A 23,990-nucleotide genomic window follows, 5' to 3' on the forward strand; every position below is an offset into this window, starting at 1 on the left:
TACTTCTTTAACCCTCAATCAAACTGTCTACCTCAATCTACACTTACTTCATCTCAATATGGCGTCGTCTAATACCAATAATAAATCTAATAGTAATCATACTATTAGAAACCCATTCAATTCTATCCTTAAGGCTCATGAACTCAATCAATTTGAGATCTCAGAGCTTGAAGGAACTCACCAAGTCGTCATCATTGGCGCGGGAATGGCTGGTCTTAGTGCTGCTCTAAAGTTGGCTAAACTTAATTACAAAGTCATCATTGTTGAGGCTAGAGATAGAGTTGGAGGTCGAATCGAGACTCGTGAATTCCAAACTTCTACCAAATCAAATGATAGTGTCAAAGAAGATCCTAGCCGAATCGATCTGGGTGCAAGGTGAGTTGAATGTTGACTTCTTTACCAATCTGGTAATTGGCTCTGAATCACGTGCTTACCACTTTTTGCGATGATGTTTCGGTACAGTTTTCTTCATGGGATCGAAGGAAATCCTTTGATCGATCTTATGAAGGAGTATAAACAAGTAAGTCCTTGATTTGGTATATCAGACTCTATAATCAGAACATACTCACCTGGACTATCCACATCTTTAGCCCGTGCATTTCGAGAATGAGGAGAGCCCAATGAAGATATACTCCTTCGATGGTAAGTGACTCAAATCATTTCTGAAGTGAATTGATCAAAGTTGTTCACAAGTTCTTCCTTACCATTTCGTTTGCAAAAAAAAACAATTAGGTCCAGCTCTTCCTGATAAGTCAACCAAGAAACTTATAGATCATGCGTATCTTACCTTTTTTGAGTCGGCTCGTAACGATGCCCAAGCTTCTGAGACTCCAGATTCGGCTGCTTCATTAGGTTCCTACTTATATGATCCTCAATCACCATTATTCAATGTGGCTAGTGGACCAGAGGATCGTTCAGTTTTAGCACATTTGGTTGGTGGATTAGAGAGTTGGACAGGAGCAGCTCTTGAGCAAGTCTCACTTCGTTGGTGGGGATTTGAACGTGAATTTAATGGTAAAGATGGTGTAGTCACTCATGGATACGGTGTACTTGTTAATTTAATGGCACAGGAGTTTATTCGATTAGGTGGAAAGATCATCTTGGGTTACGAATGTCTTGGATTAGAATACGACCTTGATGCTGGATTGGTGAAGACTTTAATCCGTCCAACTTTATCTGAATCTTTAGAAGATAACGCTCATGCAGAACGGATACCAAGGCCGGCTGAGGAGGCCGGTTCTAAATCAATTCAAGAGGGTGCCGTGATCAGACTCTCATCTGATTATACTGTCTGCACCCTTCCCTTAGGCGTACTTAAATCTATCTTGGTTAAAGATCATCTGTTCTTCAACCCTCCTCTGCCTGCTCGTCGATGTCAAGCTATTGAACGAATCGGATTCGGATTGCTTAACAAAGTTATCCTACGATACGATCATGCCTGGTGGCCAATCGATGCACCATGGTTAATGCTCCTTCCACTCAACCCATCTGGATCTTTAACTTCCTCATCGCCTTCTTCTATTTCTCTCTCGAGCTCTGGATCTACTTCATCGGATTCTAGTTCAGGAGCTTCGACTCCTTCAAGCGTTTCGCCTTTCCATGGTCATCTTCCTAACCATGCTTCCTTACTTGAATCTACTATCTTTGCTACTTCAGTGAAGGTACAGAACTATGTTCCGATCACTGGTGAAGCTGCATTAGTATTTTTCTTTGGTGCATCTGCTGGAGAAGCGATTGAAGAGCTTTCAGATCAATCAGTATCCGAAATGATGCACGCTAAATTGGTGGCTCACTTGGATGACGCTGAAGAAGATGATCGTCATCTTGAGATTCCTGAAGGACCATCTGAATGTATTGTGACTCGTTGGAGAAAGGATCGATTCTCACTTGGATCTTATGCTTTTATTCCTCCGTTTTCGAAGCAAGCTTCCAACTTGGATGAACCGGCTACTCCACTTGATATTATGGAGATGAATAGACCTTTGTGGAATGGTAGACTTGGTTGGGCAGGTGAACATTGTCAAGTTGATCATTATGGTAAGCTTTATTTTTCTTTTCTAATCTGATTGTCCTGAAAATATCACTCACATGCCGATGACTATTTTAAAAAATCTACTTTTTGACTATTGACCTCAAAATTGTTTATCTTCCAATACCACCCATCCTAAATGCGACTTAACTATTCCTATTCTTTTCAAATCGAATCGATCAACAAAAGCTTGTGTTCATGGACCTCATCTGAGTGGCTTAGAAGAAGCCGAAAGAATTCATGTGGCTATCCAAGCCAATACTACCGGTTCTCCTTCCTCCTCTGTCTGATGAGTAAGGTAAGGAAATGGGAGGAAAATGGGAAGATCATCAAAAAAACGTATCAAGTCGTCCATCATTGTAAGTATTTCTCAAATATCTCTGTGTGGGTTTGTTACTGATTGTTAGTTCTTTTTTGTGTAGGTAACGTGTTCTGAAATCTTAAGATTTTCTTGTAAGAAGTAAAATCACGGATTTACTTGAACCTATGAAGAAAAAGAACTTATAGACTTCATCATGATCGAGACTTGTATGTAAAGATGATAAAAAACAGATTCCCCTTAAACTTATACTCAATGAATTCTTAATTTTTGTTTTGAGAAATTTATCATTGATGTCAATTGTGTGTTTTTTTGATGTGATTGTTTGATTGTATTACCATTTTCTTTTTGTTTTGTTTTGAAGTCTTATGGTATTGGTGATTTGAAAGAAATACATGTCAGATTATGGTATCCTATACACAAAGTCAAATCTGAAACTTTTCCACAAAGTTTGCAAAACTTTTCTGAAAACAAAAAATTGGCTATGTTCTAGACTCCTGAACTTGTGAACAAAAAATACATCTTTGAATGATCTAGATTGGTGGGAATGGTACACTGTGGGGATTTGATTGAGTTTCAGAAAAGTTGTTGAATATATTTTGGATTTCTGACTTTCTGGAAACTTTTTGGAAAGGTTTTAGAAAGGTTTTAGAAAGGTTTCAGAAGTGGCTTTGGGCAGTATGATTGATGGAAATGTATTGGTTCAAGTATAGCTGGTTGTGAAATTAAATGTCTTGTGTGCAAAACTTCATGTGAGTTTGGTTGCCACACGACCACCTTTTACCAACACAGCAACAGAGTAACAGAGTCATTGGTTAGCCCATACCCAACCTTGGAATGACATGTGCTATATTGACAAACAGCATCTGAACTTTGGAACCCTGCCAGATACCACACACATGGGAGGCACACAGAGTTGTTGGATGAAGATTGTGACTTCATGCTAGAACTGCTGAATGGTAATCCTAGCCTATGACTAGAAAAGTGTTGACAATCTGTTTACCATTGTACTGGAACTTGGATTTCCCTCAATACCATTGCTAACAAGCTCAAGAATTTCCTGAACCTGATACTCAATAAATCTCAAACCTGGTATCCATTTCAAAGTGCCACCAAGCCCAATTTCTATGATAATCAACCCACTCACCTGATCAACCACAGTAGTTCCAGACAATTGTAACTTTTGTTAGGATTCACCACATCATACCTTTGAGGCATCAATATCTGGTATTGTTATTGGAAGCAGATGCCTACCAAAGCGCGGCTTTGACCACAACATTAGCTTACCTTTCTAGACTTCATTCTTTCCTACAATTCTGCATATTCACAATTTGCCCTGCAATCTGCCACCAATTTAACCAGAGTATGCAAAGTCCTCAGAGGAGTCACAGTCCAAATTTCACTTTTAGTAGAGAGCAAAGAACCACTCATGTGATTTCTTCAGTTTTTTTATCAATACTTCAATTGGTTTATTGATACCTTGAAAAATTAATCAATGATTCTGTGAAATCTATATACTCATTGGACAAGATCACAATCTGTTGAGTTTTGCATCAACAAAGAGAAGGCTTAAAAACAAAATATCACAAGCTTATCACTTCAAGATTGTGATTTTCTTTATCATTCAATACTTATTTGATGATTTTGGTAAGTGTTTAAAATTATTGGAAAAGAGAGTTGTGCAATTATGATGTCTCACCAAAGCTGCTGCCTCACTAACAACCAAGTTGCTGATCGATCTAGCAAGTTATTGATGATAATACAAGTAGAACAAGCAAGGTTTGCATGTATTGTAACAGTAAACAGATAAATCAAAAATCATTCAATCAAGAGGATGATTTTCAGACTTGATTGAGTATGATTTTGTACCAAGACATATCAACCACATCAAGTTCTCATCATCAAATCATGAAGACATTCATCCTCTTCTTCTGTTGTATTTTGTAACAATACAAAAAGACTTAAAAATGAAAGGGTTGGTATTTTATGTAGCAAGGAAATTGAGTTATCATTGATGGAGATGGATAAGATGTATGGAATTGGAATTGGATTGAGAGCTCGTTTAGAGCCTTGGTGTATGTTGCTTGAATAGCAGCAGAATGAAAGCTGAGGGCTTATAAAGCTCAAGCTGTGATTGTACACAGACTTTTGATGGGTCTTGTCTTGAATCAAACATGAGTCTGACCAGGAGCCAGATTTTTCTCTTTGGTTGGACAAGCTTTCATGGAAAGGCAGAATTTTTGGTGTCCAGGCAAGATACAGTGTGTAGAGCACAGGAATAACAAATGTGTTTCAAGCTGTGGAGTTGTAAGGATAGATGTGCATGAGGCTCAGTGTAAAACTGTTGCAGCTTTTACTGCTTTGTGCTCAAATTGTATATCCTCTCCAAGTGGTTTCTGTAATCACTCAATTGCTCAAGCAAGCAGTACTACTACCATGGCAAACCCTGTAGGAGAAAAACTTGCAAATATTTGATGATGCACGCTTGAATCTATCAAATAATGGTCCCATCCCTTGACTTAACTGACATAGGGTAAGATTGGAATGCAAGTGAAAATAGGAGGAACACATTCAATTGAAGCAATTTGACTTAATGTAAGGAGCCTGATGCCCGGATTCGCTACCGGTCAAAATCACTGGTTACAAATGCTAGGTGTGAAGGCGTGTACATCGTAAAAACAGCATGTTTAATCGAAATGATTTAATAAAGGAAAAGAAAAATCTAGTGCCACGAGAGTAAGGTTGTCTGCTTAAAAACATATTCACATAGAAAATTCTAATGATGTCTGTGGAAAACTGTGTGAGTGGAAGTGAGAAATGCATGGTTGTCATATCTGAGTAAAATGAAAAACATGCGATCATCGTGGATACGAAATACAAAGCATAGTAGGAGTAAGAAAACTGATAGAGCACTGTCCATTGAATTGTGCAAAGAGTCATGAAAATTTTGCAGAGTCGAAACGCAGCAGGTGCTTGAAACCTTTGTAATGTTCAAATTATAGATTTTTCCGAGTAGACAGCGAGATCGGAACTTTAAGATGTGCATTGGAGTCCTGATCAGTTGAGATTTGTCTCGCGGCCAAGCTTTGAAGGGTCCATTGATGGATGGCACCTGTTAGAACATCAACAAAAAGAGCATGATGTGTCAGACAAGATGTAGTCAATTCTGGTTGAGCACGTGAACATACCATTGTATTGTTTTACCGCATCCGACAAAGGGGTTCTCGGATGAGTGTGAGCTTGTGAAGGATCACTAGGAAGATGTAGAGAGCTAAAGCTTGAATTCTCTGATGAGACTGAATAGGATTGATTTGGTCGCATAGTGAATAGATGAAGATGAAGTAGGTAGGGTATGGTGCTATTGGTAGCGAAATTCTTAGGGCCAGGTGATGACTTCGTTAAAGCTCACTGGGTAAAGCTCGTTGATGTGTAAAAGGGTACTTCAATGTTCTTCCAATCATCAAGAAAGCTGAGGCTATTTAGGAAGTTCATGAAAAGACTGCCAAGGATCAAAACCATGGACCATTAATTCAGCTTGCCCAGAAGAGTCAGATGATGAATCGTAATTAACGATCAAGGCGTGCGGAAGGGTAATGACGAAAATTGCAAATATGACATCATATCGCATCGATCGAGTTCCCGTTCATTCATCATAATGCAGGTATCACGTCACCAAAGCATCACACTCTCAGTCCTTTACAAATGACCAAGTTGTTGAGCTTGCTTTTATTTTTCAAAGCGTTCAGGCTAGCGCATTGATAAAAGTTACAACTTTTCAAAGATTCATGACCTCTTTTATTACCAGTGACGTCAGAGTCAGGTAAACTTTCCAATGATATCTACAGTTGATTTGAAAAAGGTTGACCCGCAAAATTCAAGTGATTTGTCTCGAAACTCTCGCCAAGCTTTGTGAGTTTGATTGTAACTATACGGGTAGATCACACCCTCAGATTAACTTGAACCTAAACTCACTTTGAGTGTAATGATCCTTGCAAATGCGAAAAGACTTTAAAGCGTTACAGTCTAACCCGCGCTAATGCATAATTTGGGGAGACTCACTTTCCTATGCAATTAGACGGGTTATGCTTTTTGACCTACACCCCCAAAATGCATAAAAATATGCATTTAGATTTTGGGGTGTATTGCATAGAATTATGCATTAGTACGGTTATTGTATTGCCCCACCCATATGGGACAAGAGAGGGTGAAGGTGGGAAAACTTCAGTAAGAAAGTTTTCAATTTTGAGGACATTTGTTGTCTATTTAGTACGATATGTACAGAAAGAAACAAAAACAATTGTTTTCAAGAACATGGTTTATCGAATACAATGTGTTACAAAAAGCAGTCAACAAACAATAACTTTTGAGGACTTGTGCTTATTTGGTACGACATGTAGAAAAAGAAAGAAATTGAAGTATTTTTGAAGGTAATTTCTAGGTGGAGATCGATCAATAATCAAGTGTTAGGATATAGTCACACGTTGGAAGAAATCAGTTATTGCCACTTGTTTTTTGTTACCAAAAAAACTCGGACTCAAGCATCTCGGCATACTTCTGCAAAGAGTTGTCCAATTTGAGACCAGAAGCTGTACCAGTGCCCTCTATGTGTGCTAATTCCTTGTTTCCAGTAGCAGACATGATGAAGAAAGATGCAAAGTGATCTAAGGGAGCTGAAGATTGTGTGAGGTGGGTGATATCACTTCACTGATCATTCCAAAGCACAACTGCTGTTGCTTTTTGTCAGTATCACCACCACATCACTGGGTTTGACCTATGCAATACCGCTTCCAAGATATGATTTTTTTTGCTTTGACCCTATGCATTATGCAATATGCAATTAAAATCTTGTTTTGGCCCGCACCAGCGTGGTGGAGACCAAAATCTATGCATTTTGGCTGGATATGCATATGCGCGGGTATACAACAGCGCGGGTTAGACTGTATCTGGATGTTTCCAACTATGCACGGTGGTGGAGCACTGTGTGGTGGTGAATTAAGCATGAGAATCAACTTTCTCCTCCCTTCGTCCTAAGTCTACCACATCCCCTCCAAATACAAAGTCTAACTTTGTGATTGCACTACCGCTTTATTGTAATTCCACGGTTCACAATTTTTCATTTCAACATTTCAAGTTTTCGCTACTTTGAAGGCGCGTATTGTTTTGTACCCCACTTTGCATGGTTGTATCTAGATTTCTCCTCAACTCTCCATGTACTGTCCATTGCGAAAGTCTTGTCTAAATTTTCCCGTAAAACTCAATCAAGCTGGCGGAGAATTGTGGCCAACTTCTTTCTAACCGAAGGAATATAATGCAAAAATCAAGCTTTTCACATTTCAATAGCTCATTGACCCATCACTGGGTTTAAGCGTAGTAAGCCTTTGAATAAATGTGGTCTGGTACTGCACTGCTCACTTCATACTCGAGCAATTTGTCTAGAACAATTCAGCATAGGCATCTTTTCTCAAAATACATGAAGACCAATATGGGGTTGCTGTGCAAGTTCTAGGCAAAATATTGGCACCTTTCCATTCATCCAGTCGCCTATTGGTTGTCCCTCTTCACAGGACAGCATCAGGTTGGACAAATGATGATGCTGTGTGACTTGGGTAGGAGCACAGTTGGTCACTGTTCAACTTCCAGTAAGCTTTCTGTGGACAACCATGCTGGCTTGGATAGTGGTTATTACGACACCTCTTAATTGTTTCACTATTCCAAGGGGGTATAGTCAATTTTGGGTGATGGATAGCTGACCTTGATTGTGTTGAAGCTTTTGGCATGCTGTATGTTTCTAATGTGTGTACTAAATTTGCTTCTTAAAATCAGATAATTCACCTTATACCTTTTCCTATCATTATCTCACCATTCTCCTCTTGATTAAACTAGAGCTCCTGGGTGGACAGGAGATCCGCATGGCACTCAGATGCTTTCAGCATACCCGTCTGTTCTTATCAAATCTTTCAATCACCATCAAGGGTCATAGTCAATAGTCAAGTGTCGCAACTTCAAGCTATCTTTCCACTCTCAAGGGAGATTGCGAGTTGTGTTGTCGAATTAGTAAAGATTTTATCGTCGACGAACCAATCAAACAGACTGTAATACCTGAAATACCACATATGTTCACGTCAGAAGTATAGTATAGCCTAGCCGTTACTCTTGAGCCAAGCTAAATGATATCAACAATGCTAGTTGATGTTCACCAATATGAATTTTATATATCAATTTTCAAAGAAAAAATTCCAAACCACACAGAGTCCAACTACATCGCTTGCAAACTAAAGTCCCTTCTTTTTCTTTTTGATATATACAGATGAAAATCAATAGAAAACCAATGAGATGACCCAACCACAGATCTCATCATCCGACATATAAACGTGTCAGCAAGCAGACTGATTTTGTGTCAGATTAATCCCACTAAGAAAACATATCATAATAAAAAAACATATGAGAGCATATATGAAGAAGTAGATTGGAAAGACTAGAATAAGGAAAGATGGAAAGTAATAGAGGCCGGATTGTAAAGAGCATAACTAATGGGCGATCTTGCAAACACAAGGGTAAACTACGTATATCTGTTATGTGTGTGAATGTAAACCGGAAAGAGCTAAAGAGTCATGAAGAAGAGCAAGTATCAAAGCATCTCCTCATGTGATTGTCCATAAGAATAATGACCTCCTCCAGTCATCAATCGTGAAGAGAAGCCTTGAGAAGCGGTCCAAGAGGTTTGTTGAGAATATGCATTCTCTACTGTCATATTGAATGGAGCAAATGTCCTCCGTGAACGCACAATGTCTCCAAATTGACGTTTAGCGAGATCTCGGATAGGTTCCATAAACTGCGAACTGTGACTCCTATCATCTTCAGAGGTTGGATGAGCAAGATCGTTGAGCTGGGCAAACCATTTCTCGATAGATGATTCTGACAGGATGATACCATTGGTTGAAGTGATATGATAGATCTTCTCAATGAACTGTCGCCAGGCTTGTAGTAGATCTGGTATCAAAACTGAACGCAAAGGTTGAGAAGCTGCATAATTGAGCATATCTGATTGATCACGACTGGTGGTAGGCAAACAGTTATCGATCTTTTTGATGGATGTGGTGAGTAAGTACAGAAAACTGAATTGATTCGAGACTGTGGTGTGGATTTGGGATTGTTCGAAACCATCTTCGCCTTTGGTCCAGATCTTGAGTAAACCGAGACACTCGTTGACATACTCATTCAGAGGACATCGAACTCGGTTCCAGATGTATTCCTCTCGGTTAGTACGCTTGTTAGGTATCGATTCCAAGAGCTGACTCTCAACCTCCGCTAGTTTGGTGGTGATAGCTTCGATTGTGGGTTTCGGAAGTAGCGCGGGAATAGATCGTTTGAGTTCTGGGTGTTGAGCGACGATACTCTGAAGTAAAGTGAGAAGCTCAGGCTTAGTGAGACTAGCTGTAGACAATTTCGAAAGTAGGTCGAGTGAGTCGATAAGTGACGTTATCCTGAATTCAATAGTCTCGCAATAACTTACAGAATGCTTTTCCCAAATCAATTTGATCCTCTCCATCATCCTTTGAATCGCTGGTAGTCATATCAGCATCCGAGGAAGACTGACTAACGCCCTTCTTGACTCTTTTAATCGGACAGGCAGAGATGATTCGAGTTGAGATGGGTTGCTGGTCGTGATCCATTTCCTCTGATGTACATCGTTTTCGAGTCTTGGATGAAGAAACCGCTCTGGGTTGTTCTTTCTTGGGAGATAAAGATGTAGGTTGAAGAAATGATTGAGAAGGTCTAGCGAATCCCCATGAGAGTGGAACAGGAAGAGCGGGTTGTCGGAAGGGAACTTGATGACTCATTGGTAACAAAGGAGAATGGGTTGTAGTCCTGAAATATAAGAAGCGCAGTGTGATCAAGTTTTTAGTCAGACAAACACAAACCAAAGTTGATTGAGAGAAGAGACTCACATGATGGAATCCTATCTATATATCTTTACGATGTATATCTGCGTTGTAAACTGATTTGAATATACTAACTGTATGAGCAGTTGAAGTTGATGGATGGTGAGTATAGACAAAAGTATGTGATGACTGATTTTGATTTGGAATGTAGTTAATGTTAATCAGAGCTTTTGATGTAATCCTCAGTTGTTCATTAGAGGAAGAAAGAAGCAGAAGATTGTTACTGATACTGATGAAGGATGAAAGGATGAGAATCGATGATGATAGGAAGAAGTTCTCAACTTGGACTTCATCTCAACATTGCCCTCAGTCTCAGCTAGCCTCAGCTGCAGCTTATGTAAATCACATACATTGTTTTTTTAATGCGATTGTTATGACTTGTTACATATGTCATTACAGCTGTCTCTGAGATAACCCATAGTTTCTGGGTGCAATCAGAAACTATGGGTTATCTTAGAGTATGGGCTACACCAGGATTCTCTGCATGAACCCATGAATTGATAGGTATGGGTTATTGCAGAGATTTTTGGCGGAAGGCAAGACAATAGCGCTTTTAATGCATATGATTCAAGAAGAATGAGAGAGGAAAGACAACAGGTTGTGCTGGACTACGTAGTGTTTTGGAGTGTGTGGCACTACATGCACCCAGAGCTTGCTGTATGGAATACAAAAGTTGGGAAGGCTCAAGATGGATCTCATTTATTGCAAGAGCTGGCAAGGGCTTCTCAGCGCAGTCAATCAATGCAAAAGTAAAAAAGCAGATTAAGCCATCTCTAGCCCTTTCAAAATTGAGGTGAGAAACACCTCAATTGTGGTAAGTCTTTTCCTGAACTTAATACTAAAAAAGATCAAGATAGACTAGATATCAAGCTTGAAAAAGATTGATATCTATTTGAATTGATTTTCAGATGAATCTTGGGCTTGAATGAATTAAGTTGAGATAAGTTGTTGAGTTAATGTTCTTGTTGATAAAGGTCCCATATTGTTGATATGGTGAAATTCAAATTGTCAACTTGCTGAGAGATCTTGAACAAGATTGATAGTTGATATTTTAGCTGATAGGGGATGTTGAAGTTAGATTGGGAATGTGGTGATCTGATCAAATTCCAGAAAGGCAGAACACATTCTGGCTTTCTGGCTTTCTGGCTTTCTGGAAAATTTTTATGGAAACTTTGCAGAAGAGTTCCAGAACAGCTTTGTGTAGTATAATTGACATGGTTGTTGATGATATTATTGATCCATGATTTCTATTTCTAAATAAGATAGACTGCCTCCTTTTTCTAATTTATCTGCTTTTTTTTGTCATGAAAATTAGATCACAATTGATCTATGTTTTTGATGTTCTGAGACCAGATTACCTGACCATCTAGCCAATACCACTAGAGATTTATAAAATCTATTCACCTGCAGAAGATTCAAAAGGTTAGGTAGATTGGCTGGTCTAAAACTTGTGGGAACTCCATGTAACAGGACCTGGCATGTATTGGGAAGTGTTTTCAGATTATTGTCTATTGGATGAGTCCATTGATGTTCATTTTGTAGAAGAAATCTAGCTTCATCCTGTGATCATGTAAGCAGTCTTTTGGGCATGGTTTTGCTGCACCTTAAACCCAAACTGGTTTATCTTCTAAAGTTATGATCAAAGCTTGTAATACAGTATTTGTCTTGTCCCTGATTTAAGCCTGAGATAAGTCTGCCAACAGAGAGACTCCTGGTTGAGTATGGATAATAAATCTGCCTGATTCAAATTCATTTATTGCTTGTTTTGATGGAAGAGTGATTGCATCTGCATTTTTTTCTTCCCTTCTATCCTTTGTTTACAAACTATGCCCATCATTGCCCAGCTGGATTTCAGGTGGATGGAATAGTGATTGGTGGGGTAAGTTTCATCAAAATTGGCTTTGAGCTTAAATTTTTGATTGTCTTTTCCAAAGTCTACATGATGATATTCTGCTTTTGATTGTGTCTTGAAGGATAGGTATTGAGATTTTTCCCGAATTTGATGACTCTGTTAATGTTTTCTCATCCCATAGCTGTAATGGGGATGCTTTGCCTTTGTGGTTAGTAATAAGATAGTCAATGAAGTTGTGTAAACCTTGATGAACATTTGCTGGAAACGTGGAGTTTTCCAATGAAGCCTTGCTGATGTTTGATCCTGTTGGGGGAGGAGGATTTGCAAAGGGCATATGGCTGATGATTTGATGATGAAGCAATGAAAAAACTGTGATCATGCAACAATGAGGTGTTCCACAGTGACTGCACAGTTTTAATCAACTGTAGTGGTTCAAAGTAAGAAATGGTCATCCAAATCACATACATTGTACATGAAAGGCTGATTATGTAGGCTACACCTGTTATGTATGGATTAAGCCACCTGGTCCTAGCCCTGACAGCTGAGTGCACCCAATAAGTTTTACCTCAAGGCCAAGATGAGGGCCACACAAGGCCCAGACCAGAAAATTTCAAGTGGAAGAAAGCTTCCTCAGAAAACTAGTGACAATGTACAAGTGGCAACTGCCTGACAACCCATGCAGGATAGTGACTTTCATGAATATGAGAAGCTTTGTTGCATATAATGGGTCAGGTCATAGCCCTAGTTGAGATATCAAAATTCATCAAGGTCATATTCATGTTGATGTCTGCATTCTCTTTTGACCTCTTTTATATATGCCCATGTTGTTCCTAGATACAACTTGTCACAATGGTTTGTTTTGGATGGCTCAGCAACTTTGCCTTTGAGTCTTTTTGAATTTCTATCTTCTACTTCTGAATGTTTTGGAACCTCAATTGTCTGGGATTTCCCAGATACATTGTTCATTCCACCTTCTTTTGTAGGATGAGTGTTCATTAACCTCACGCATTTTAGTCTAATGTGTCAAAAATGTGTTGCAGGTATCAGTTTTGTGGCATTTGGCATGTTTGTGAGGGTAAAACCATCAGCAGATAAAACCAAAAGCTATGACCCCCACTCAGTTGCTGGTCCAGTCAAACATGGATGGTATATGAGTGACTGGCTATTAAGTGATCATATGTGATACTCTGTCAGTCATCAGCCAGTGCTATTCTCCTTGCTTGAGATCAATATAATAATGCTGCAGCAGTTTTGTCAAATGGCACCAGGTGGTACCTTTGTGATGGATTCATCAATCTTGGTCCCAGATTCCAGCGCAAGCTGATTTTTGTGATCGATTGAATTGTAGAGCTAAGAGCAGTGGGCGGCAGCAACAGGGTTTTTGCACGCCAGCCTTCGAAAACAAGTGGAATTGCGACCAGGGCCCATCGAAAATGAACAGGCCCTGATTTCATGGGCAGTGGATGTGGCTTAGCGAGTTGAGTAGGGTCGAAGGGCTGCTCATGTAGTTGTTTGGACAGAGGCCTCCGCTCCTCCGGGGAAACTCAGTCGGCGATGCACATGCACCTGCATTTTTCAATTGTGTCCGTGGAACGGCGAGAAACTTTCAGCGTATCTGACACAAAACACTTTCACGAGTGATCTGAGATGGTGTGATCAAACACATTTACTGTGTACGGAGATGAATGAGATCAGAGCAAGGTGATTCCGGAAAGCCCAAAATTTTGTGACCACAGGCCAGCGCCAAGATACATTTCGAAGGAAGGAAGATAAGAAAGTAAAAAAGGATAAGACATATGACAGGGTGGCTCTAGGGGAAAGCCGACCACCAGATCATAACGCGTGCCTCGACTACATGTCTCAACTGAAAGACAGCGTGAGCTCATCCCCGAGCCAAAAAAGTACACATCAAGTAGAAATCATGAACCCAAGCAAAGAAAGAGTAGAATCAAAGAACCACGGTCTATGTAGGAGAAAAGAAGGATTGGAGGATAATATTGGAATGAGATCATGTCATTGGACCTTGAGCCTCAATCCCTCCAATACGTAATCAGGTTGAAAAGCCGACTGAATCCCGGAAAAGCGGAAAGAGACAATGTTGGTATAAGTGCCGCATCTAGCGGGCACACATGGAGGGTAGTCCCATCACTACTTGTTGGTGTCATATATTCCCCGGGTATGAGTCGCACGCTGAGCAGTGGGATTGGATGATGGTGACATCAGTAAAAGAGTATGCAAAGAGACACTGACAAAAACGTAAGTCGAGCAGCATGGAAAACTTACGTAATGAGCCAGTTCATCCTCGTGCTGTACAGGGCAAAAATATCAAGATCATGAGAATGAATGAAGGTTTTTGATAGAGGATATTGAAAATGTACGAACAACGGCAAATTCCTTCTTGCACACCGGGCAGATGTAGACAACTGCTAAGACTCGGCGGAGAGCTTCAATAGGGCGGCTGTGGACGGGAGGAGTCCAGAGAAGAAACCGACGAGTTTGAGCTCTGAGAGTGGTGAAGCACAGCGTCCAGGGATAGAGGAGAATTGAAGCTGTGACATACATCATGGTGTTTGAACGAAGAAGGAAGGCTGAAGTAAGAGCGGGAGCAAGGAGATTTGATCGGCCAGCGGTTGGTTCAAAAGATAAAGTGAAGGCGTTTAAACTGAGTAGAGCATGAGGTGTAAGCTACGGTATTGTGTTCGAGGTGAACAACAGAGGTTGGCTCACGGATGTCCTAGTATATAGTTGTTCAAGTGTGATATCAAATCGTTTGCTTGGATGTTTAATCGAGGTGCAAATGCAAAAAGGAGTTGGAAAATGATGAAGGAGATGGTAGTTAGTAATTGAGACGGTGGTGGTATAGCTCGGGGCGAACAGCGGACGAATTTATAGAAATTGGAAATATAAACGACAGGACGTATGGACACAGCACGTTCGAGCTTGTATTGCGTCCGGAGCAGACGCAACGAAACAAATTAAGGAGGCAACAAAAATGAAACAGGCTACATACGCAAGAGGGGTGTGACTGACCAGTGAAACAAGTTTATGGGCTATTGGAAGATAGCTAGACGGACGTGAGAGAAGGGGCGAAGGAGAAGAGGAGGGCACGAGAAGAGTTTGATGATCGATAACTCTCGATTAGCTCCTCATCAGAGGGTCACGCCGAGTTACGTCGAGAGACAATTCTGAGCTAAGGGACGCTCTCGACAAGCCGCTGTTCTCGAAAACGTAAGAAAGCACTTCTAAAAAGAGACCAAAGCTTGTAGATACGTAGGTGAGGTGCTTTGAGGTCAAGTGGGACGTACTGTACGAAGCTTGATGAAAGATTCATCGGTCCGTCCCAGTCTTAATGATCTCTCGAGAGTTGATAAGGGGTCGTATTAGACTACGTGCCGGATGGTTTTTAAATTTTAGAGCCTGGATACGTGACCACTGACTCTAATCGGGAAGCGCTATCTTCTTTAGGAAGTTTGAAATTGCATTGGGCTTACTTGAACCTCCATGATCCAGCTCAGCATGGTCTTCACGCGGAAGCTCAAGATAAAATATTCAGTAGCGCGGCTCACAGCTTCATCACCGGCCAAGCAGCGGGTCATAACCATGAAGTATAATTAGCCAACCGATCTCATCCGACTCTCCAATTATAATGATGAACCACGTCTCGAGTCATTTGACCTCAGATTGTGTACATATAAATATTTGTACTTTATACTTTCCCTCATGTGATTCGCCGGGTGATGGGTGAATCGATTTGCTACGGTTCTCGTGATCAAATCAAGTTCAGTCTTACCGCCCAAGCTCATTATGCTCAAAGACAGATGCTCAGCTGTAAGATATCAGCTCCGAGTCCCACAAGACTAGTGGAACGGAGCTTGTGTGTGCTGAGCATCCGGCTCTATATCTGAGTCCGATCGGGACTGCGCCGTCCAGAGAATTGGAGGACTGCCGGAGGTTGGGAATCGCGGGAATGGGAATGGGCTGTATGAGCCTGTACTCACCGCCATGTTTCAGTCCAGAGGTTTAGGCTGAGCAGCACATACACATCCTTCTTTGTAAACATTCGTCCCATCGGCCGGCATAGAAACCATACCTTGCATATGTTTTTAATGCATTTTGAGTACAACAATGGAGCGTGCGACATAAGACTACATTACATTTCGATAATCTTGACCAGACCCATCATAACATCAAAATCAGAGTCTTCCAAGTTCTTCAGATGATTTCTCTGACTTAAGTTGAGTTATAGGGGTTGTAAAGGGTTGCAAATGAAAGGACCTACTGGAGGGCCGGATGAAAAACCCTCGATAGCTGTCACTTTTTAATCAGCATCGATCAAGCGCCATTGATCAGAACGTTCTGAGGACAAGACTAACCTGACAATGATCGGAAGAGAGTCGATCAAATGACTTGTTCTACTTTCTTTATCGTGTTTCTCTCCCTTGAAGTGCTCTGAAATTCAGACAGGCCAATCCTTGGTTTGACAAGCTGGTGGTGCTGTTTGGTCTAGCGTACGCTCTTAACTGGTTTCTTTCTTACGATCTTGAGTCATTTTTGATTATCTCAGCTTATAATATTCGATTGAGCCATTAGTGTTTAGTCAAAAAAACATTGTTTTTCAAACTAATACATCCGAGAGCTTTGCTTGTTTGCCTCATCGATTTCGATCGATATGTTGCTTTGAAGCGGGTATGAGTTGATGATGCTCCTGCTCTGGAACTGCAAATCCTTTCAACGCTCGGTGATCATTGGAAAGAACGTAACTTTGTGTACATACATATACACGAAGCCAACGGTGTGGCGCTTTGTTGGATGTTTCAAAAGAAAAGTGCAGACCAATTGGGTGTTGACCAACTCCTGTATGCCCATTCATTCATACAGCTCCCATTCCCATTCCCATCCCATTCCCAATCTCCGGCAATCCTCTGGTGCTCCCGTTTTTGAGATGCTTAGGCGCACTATTTTTTCTCTGCACCCCCATCCTGAACCACAACACCCCCACAACAAGGCGCATACAACCATGAGAAGAAAACAACAAAAGAAAAGATAAAAGATAAAAAAAAGATCCTCCATGCAGACAACATGATCAGGTAAACTTAGCAAAGTCTCATGCTTGCCTTGAGCAAGGCTGAAGCAAGCAAGGGACTTACACCAAACTTACACGCTCCATAACTTCACAGTAGACACTTTTTCAGGGAGCCTCTGTCATTGGCTTTTGTCTCATTCCACACCAGGGATTTTGGTATGGTCCAAAGAGAAAAAATATGCACCTTACTCTGGCGCATATTGTACCAATACCTCACCAAGGAAACTGCTCCCCTCCATGAACAAAATTGCTACAAAGTTTTGGCTTCAATTGCAACTGCACATGTAAACCACACATGTAAATGCTGCAAATAGGAAGTGTTGGTGAAAATGGTTGGTTTTGTTATAACATGATCTACATAACAAGAGCCCTTTCCTGGGTGCAAAATTTGTACGATATGTGTCTTACTCTGGCATATATTTCTTTCCTTTGGACCATGGCTGAATCCTCAGTGTGGAAAAAGATAAAGGGGATCAAAGAAAGCTCCCTGAAAAATCCTCTACCACAAGGTTATGGAGTGTACAAGTTGTTGAAAGACAATCAAGACTGATGTCAGGAGTGTTGTATTGAGTGTGAAAGGTGGAATAGGTGTCACGGTTTCTTTCTTATATTTATCTCGTCTAAGAGTGATCTTACGTATGATGTATAATGCTTTGTTATTTGCTGTTATTTTCCCAACCAACATTAGCGCTGATCTTTCCCAATGTTTTGTGTTGAAGTGACTGAGATATATATGTTGTTTTGTCTGCTCGTCCTAATCTCTCTTTCCTCATCTATTGGAAAGAGAGTAAGTTTTCCACTACCTTTTTTCTAACTCGTATTAGCACTAATGTTACCACATCGAAGATTCCTATAGATCACTCAAGCCCTATCTTATAAGCTCATTACTTTTATTCTCATCTTATCTTTCCTCCGTGAAACTTAGGTACACTACTATCTTCTCTATTTTTCATATCTTATCAATTGTGGTGTTCATATTATTTTTCTTTCTTATTGTGTTTCAGGTTAGTTTACCAGGTCTGCATACCTGCTTGTTGGAGAAGAGTGCTGAACGTCAAGCACTGTCTTATTAGGTTAGTTGGAAATGAATATTATCTATTGGAAAGAGAATTCCTATAGATCACTCGAGCCGTATCTTATAAGCTCATTACTTTTATTCTCATCTTATCTTTCCTCCGTAAAACTTAGGTTAGTTTACCAGGTCTGCATACCTGCTTGTTGTAGAAGAGTGCTGAACGTCAAGCACTGTCTTATTAGGTTAGTTCACCAGGTCTGCATACCTGCTTGTTGGAGAAGAGTGCTGAACATCGAGCACTGTCTTATTAGGTACCTGTGTCTCTAGCCATTTACACAAGTTTGGCGCAAGTCCCCTTCTTGCCTCAGCCTTGCTTGAGGTGGGCGTGGGGCTTTGTTAAGTTGAATGATCCTGGGGTCTTGACTGCAGCTGAGATAACAAGCAAAAAAGACAGAAAAAAGACAACAACAATCTGCGGAGACAGAACAAACAGATTGATCCTAATGAAAAATATGATCTGTGAGAACCACTCAAGTTGAGCAGCAAGCACGCTTGTGAAAGGACAGGGTTGGAGACAGGGAACAAAAATAAAATAAAAAATGATACGTGAACAAAAGGAATAAGCCAGATCCTTCTTCATGTTGAAGTTGCTTGATGTGTGAGTTGTAAGCTTGTTGATCAGCTGGTGCAGCTGCTTGGAAATTGAAGGTGTATGCATTGAGTTGTTTTTGTTGCTCAGCCCACCAATCATTGTGCTTATCTTCTTGATCAGCATCCGTTGATTATGCTCACTGAATGGGATTGAGCAAAGTGAATTTCTGTCAAGTCATATTTTAAAGCATCTTCATGTATGCTCAATTCAATAGGGGGTTTTAAATTAAGTTTTTGATGGTACTACAGCTGGTTGCATAAAAAATTCTGTCACCCTTTTTTATTTTTTTTATTTTTTTAAAGTTGCACTAAAAATTACCAACATAGATTCTACATAAGAGCTGTGGCAGGCTGTCCTCGACTTTCTCAAGGGTGCAAAGTTTGCCAAAGATCCTGAAGATCACAAGTATTGCTGCCTTTGTATCCGAAATGCACAAGCTTTATCAACCTTTGGTATGGTTGCAACCAAAGCTCAGCATCACAATGGACAACCTGACACCAATAGGGCATGAAAGTGTTTTGAGCTTCATTCTGAAGCACTTCTAACCCCTCTGGCTAGACTTCGCATCCCACCTCAAGACAACAATGTCCCACCGGCGCGCTCACATTACCCCACCGTGAGTAATCCAGATTGGAGAGGGTAGAAGGTGTGTATGTAATTGGAGAGGGGTGAAGACGAGTCAAAAGGTGGGACGAGATCAAAAAAGGGGATCTGCACATATGTCATACAACCTTTAAAATTCAGCACATCATGATCAACTACAGCTGCTCTTTATGTAGAACTATGTTGGTAATTTTTAGTGCAACTTAAAAAAAAATAAAAAATAAAAAAAGGGCGACAGCATTTTTTATGCAAACAGCTGTAGAGAGTATGCGGGCATGCCCGCAACAGTTGAACCATGATAGTATTTTTTCTGGTCAGAAATTCTGTAAGTGCGCGCACCCTTACGTAACATCAATTGTAAGTACTATGTAGTTCCAGTGAGGTGATACTGGTTTAGTACAGTCAAACCAGAATCGCTTGGCCGATGTTATGAACTGGTTCTATTTCACTTGAGTGACATATTCACATTACATGTCACAAGCTCGAGAACCATCTTATAGTTGTAGATACATTGCCTGTACAGATTTTCCCTCATCCGACAATCCACATAGGAAGACTGGTAATAGATACAAATCCTCACCAGAACTCCCTTGACCCTCGTCGCCGAAAACCCCCAAGTCTGTCCATAACATATTGTCGGATCTATAGACGAGACTCAAGGACTATAGATAGATCACCAAGAAGAAACAAGTAGAATTGACTTAAATCAAAAGAAAACCGAACCTCAAGATTCAGAATACTAGCGAATCTCGACCTCATTAGAAAACCTTATCTAGATCTCAGAAATTCAAAGTTGAAAAGACCCAAGAAACTATTCGAAATCGAAAACCTTATTAACTAATCTGCATACGCTGAAACCGAATCCACCAGAACCTTATCTTACTTACTAAAAACTCTGTCGATCCCGACTGTGATCCCTGGACTAGCAAACGCAACCACGTCTCCATCTTACCGTGCTCCTTTAGAGGAGGAGGACTCTGATAGTGAAACTCCGATCCCTTTTCTCGACGCCGATTCTAGCCTTACCGGTAGCGAGATCGATATGTCTGACACCAACATGACCTCTCTCGAAGACATACAACGCAAGCTTGCGGAGCTTTCCACCTCATTGGCTGAAGAACGCCTGATGCGAGGACAAGCTGAAGCCAGATACCAGCAGTCCGAAGCTCGTTTAGCGGCGTTGGAATCCCGAGGCCCATCTGCACCTGCTGCAGCCACTCAACCACCCACTCCGCCACAGCCACCACCAGCTGAACCGGTCCTGAAGGGCCCCAAAGTCTCGACGCCCGATAAATTCAACGGCGCTCGAGGCGAACCCGCAGAGATCTTTGCGAGTCAAGTCCAGCTCTATATGCTGGCACACCCCTACCTCTTCCCCGACGACCGAAGTAAGGTGGTTTTCTCGCTGTCTTACCTCACGGGAGCAGCCAGCAGTTGGGCGCAACCCTTGACAAAGGAGTTATTCGACCCCGCTACCGCCCACCTCGTAACCTTTGAACGCTTCGTTACAAATTTTAAAGCTATGTATTTCGATACTGAGAAGAAATCGAAGGCGGAACGCGCGCTGCGAAACTTATCGCAGAAGACCACCGTGGCCGCGTATACCCATGAATTTAACATTCACGCAACTTCTACTGGCTGGGAAACTCCGACGCTCATTAGTCAATACGAGCAAGGTTTGAAAAAGGAGATTAGAGTGGCAATGGTTATGACGCAAGAGGATTTCACGTCAATTGAACAACTCACTAATTTAGCTATCAAGATAGACAGTAAATTACACGGCGCGACCAACCCAACCTTCCATACGCCAAGCACGAGTGCAGGAATCTCAGACCCCAATGCCATGGACTTATCAGCCGCCTACGTTAGATTGTCCGAAGAGGAACGAGCACGACGTATGCGAGCGGGTTTATGCTTCCGCTGCAATGGCCAGGGTCACATCTCCAGCGCATGTCCCGATCGTAGAGCTAGTAGGAAAGGGAAGGGTCGAGGTGGTTATCAATCAAAAATAGCTGGATTGGAAATTAAAGTCGCAGAGTTGAGTAATCAGAGGGTGAATCATACCAGTAGTTTAGAAGGAGTAGGACGAGCTGAAACTTCAAAAAATGGAGAAGCTCAGGATTGAAGGTTGTGCCCATCCTGAGCCACCTGGAGAATTTGTCATCAATTAATGTGGGATCTAGTAGAATGAACTTGTGCAATACAAACGACCCGCGCATTTTTTTACACACCACATTATCCATGTCCCAAATTCCCCGAGCCACACCGTCCCAAACATTTCCCGCTACGTTCCTCATTGATTCAGGTGCTACGCACGATGTGCTCAGTGAATCATTTGCCTACCACGCTGGCTTGATAGCCGGTGCTGATCGACATGACCAATTGATCACTGGATTCGACGGCTCTGAGAGCCGATCTTCCTTCAAGACCCACCTTTTTATCAAATCCGACCCATTACCGACCCCATTCATCATTACAAGACTCAAAGACTCGTACGACGGCATACTTGGCATGCCATGGATCAAGAAAAACTTTCACCTGATTGACTGGAGTAAAAGTATGGTACACCCAGCCGAGACTCACGTTGCAACCACTTCATTGGTTTCGTATTGGCCGAAAACACCCTTATCTGGCCACTCTTTGGACCCCATGAGGGACGCTAGGCACAATTACGAGGGGATGTGTGTCAATTCTGACACGTTAGCATCCCCGCAATGTGAGTTCGAGAGTCCAGTTAATCCTAATCACCTTGAAACAGATGACAACCCTCTATCTCCCGATAGTTCCCCCCTTATCACGATTACACCCACCACGAACAACGAAAACCACGAACACATCACGACACAAGACCCGGAGTGAATACGGCCTCGTCCGTCCCGCCACAGAACCCCGACGATCCCAAGGAGGAGCCTCAGGGGCACGCAAGGAACAGTGACGAGGGGGCTAATGTCTTTTTAGATATATCAACGCCCCCGCAATGTGAGTTTATTACTGATTCCAACCCATGTTCAACCCGAACAGCTGGCAAGCCTGTTTCTCCCTTGAATAACACATCAATCCAGGTCACAACAGCCAAGACGTCCTGGTCAACCTCAGCACGACTCGCCGCCGACAAAAAGAAACTCGAACCCGTCAAAGCTCTAGAGGAAATTGTCCCGTCTAGGTATCATAGGCACTTACACATGTTTAGGAAGTCCAATGCCCAACGCCTACCCCCGAGACGCCGCTACGACTTTCGTGTCGAACTGATACCAGGAGCTCAACCGCAGGCTAGCAGGATAATTCCATTATCACCAGCCGAGGACGCTGCTTTGGAGGAATTGGTGAATTCAGGCTTAGCCAACGGGACTATCCGTCGAACCACTTCGCCATGGGCTGCCCCTGTGTTATTCACAGGGAAGAAGGACGGCAATCTGCGCCCTTGTTTTGATTACCGTAAGCTCAACGCCCTAACCGTCAAGAACAAATACCCACTACCGTTGACTATGGACTTAGTCGACAGTTTGCTGGATGCCGAAGACTTTACCAAGCTTGATATGCGCAATGCGTACGGTAATCTTCGAGTAGCAGAGGGTGATGAGGATAAACTGGCCTTTATATGCAAACAAGGCCAGTTTGCACCTCTGACTATGCCTTTTGGGCCAACAGGCGCCCCTGGTTATTTCCAATACTTTATTCAAGATATCTTATTGGGACGTATAGGTAAAGACACCGCGGCCTTCTTGGATGACATTATGATTTATACAAAGCCTAAAGTAGATCACGAAGGCGCTGTTGATGGTGTACTTGACGTCCTATCCAAGCATACACTCTGGCTGAAACCCGAAAAATGCGAGTTCTCGAAGAAGGAAATTGAATACCTTGGCCTTATTATCTCTAAGAATAAAATCAGAATGGACCCGACGAAAGTGAAAGCCGTCAAAGAATGGCCAGCACCCCAATCAGTATCTGAACTCCAACGCTTCATTGGATTCGCCAATTTTTACCGACGTTTCATCGACCAATTTTCAAGAACCACAAGACCACTTCATAATCTGACCAAGCTCAACGCGCACTATGTCTGGGATGAAAAATGCGAAAAAGCCTTTGAGAGCCTGAAGACCTCCTTCACCACCGCACCCGTACTGAAGATAGCCGATCCATACAAGCCGTTTACTCTGGAATGTGACTGCTCCGATTTTGCATTAGGAGCAGTGCTATCACAACGCAGCGAGGACGATGGAGAACTCCACCCAGTAGCTTACCTGTCCAGATCACTAGTCCAAGCTGAAAGGAACTACGAGATCTTTGATAAGGAACTACTGGCGATTGTCGCGTCTTTCAAAGAGTGGCGCCACTACCTGGAGGGAAACCCCAACCGCCTAGATGTGATAGTCTACATGGACCATCGTAACCTGGAGTCTTTCATGACAACCAAGCAGCTTACCCGCAGACAGGCTCGATGGGCGGAGACACTGGGCTGTTTCGATTTCGTGATTAAATTCCGACCCGGCA

At 41.8% G+C, this 23,990-nt stretch overlaps 3 protein-coding genes across 3 annotated transcripts; 1 reads left to right on the forward strand and 2 right to left on the reverse strand.

Moving 5' to 3' along the window:
* Positions 1–58: 58 nt before the first annotated feature.
* On the forward strand, positions 59–2,319 carry MELLADRAFT_93440 (uncharacterized protein; the record flags this gene model as incomplete). The annotated part of the gene is made up of 6 exons (XM_007405872.1): positions 59–375; positions 463–520; positions 591–642; positions 733–1,462; positions 1,535–2,037; positions 2,219–2,319. The coding sequence occupies 6 exons, from the start codon at positions 59–61 to the stop codon at positions 2,317–2,319; spliced, it is 1,761 nt and encodes a 586-aa protein (XP_007405934.1).
* Positions 2,320–4,916: 2,597 nt separating this feature from the next.
* MELLADRAFT_70967 (uncharacterized protein) lies at positions 4,917–5,732 on the reverse strand (the record flags this gene model as incomplete). Its single annotated transcript, XM_007406205.1, has 2 exons — positions 4,917–5,460; positions 5,537–5,732. 2 exons carry the CDS (start codon positions 5,537–5,539, stop codon positions 5,125–5,127), a joined length of 339 nt encoding a protein of 112 aa, XP_007406267.1.
* A 2,819-nt stretch (positions 5,733–8,551) lies between these two features.
* Positions 8,552–10,545, reverse strand: MELLADRAFT_76833 (uncharacterized protein; the record flags this gene model as incomplete). Its single annotated transcript, XM_007406204.1, has 3 exons — positions 8,552–9,782; positions 9,862–10,217; positions 10,298–10,545. Coding segments are annotated over 3 exons (1,164 nt in total).
* Between the last annotated feature and the right edge of the window lie 13,445 nt (positions 10,546–23,990).

This window comes from Melampsora larici-populina (genome assembly GCF_000204055.1).
Source record: "Melampsora larici-populina 98AG31 unplaced genomic scaffold MELLAscaffold_5, whole genome shotgun sequence".
Classification (NCBI taxonomy): Eukaryota; Fungi; Basidiomycota; class Pucciniomycetes; order Pucciniales; family Melampsoraceae; genus Melampsora; species Melampsora laricis-populina.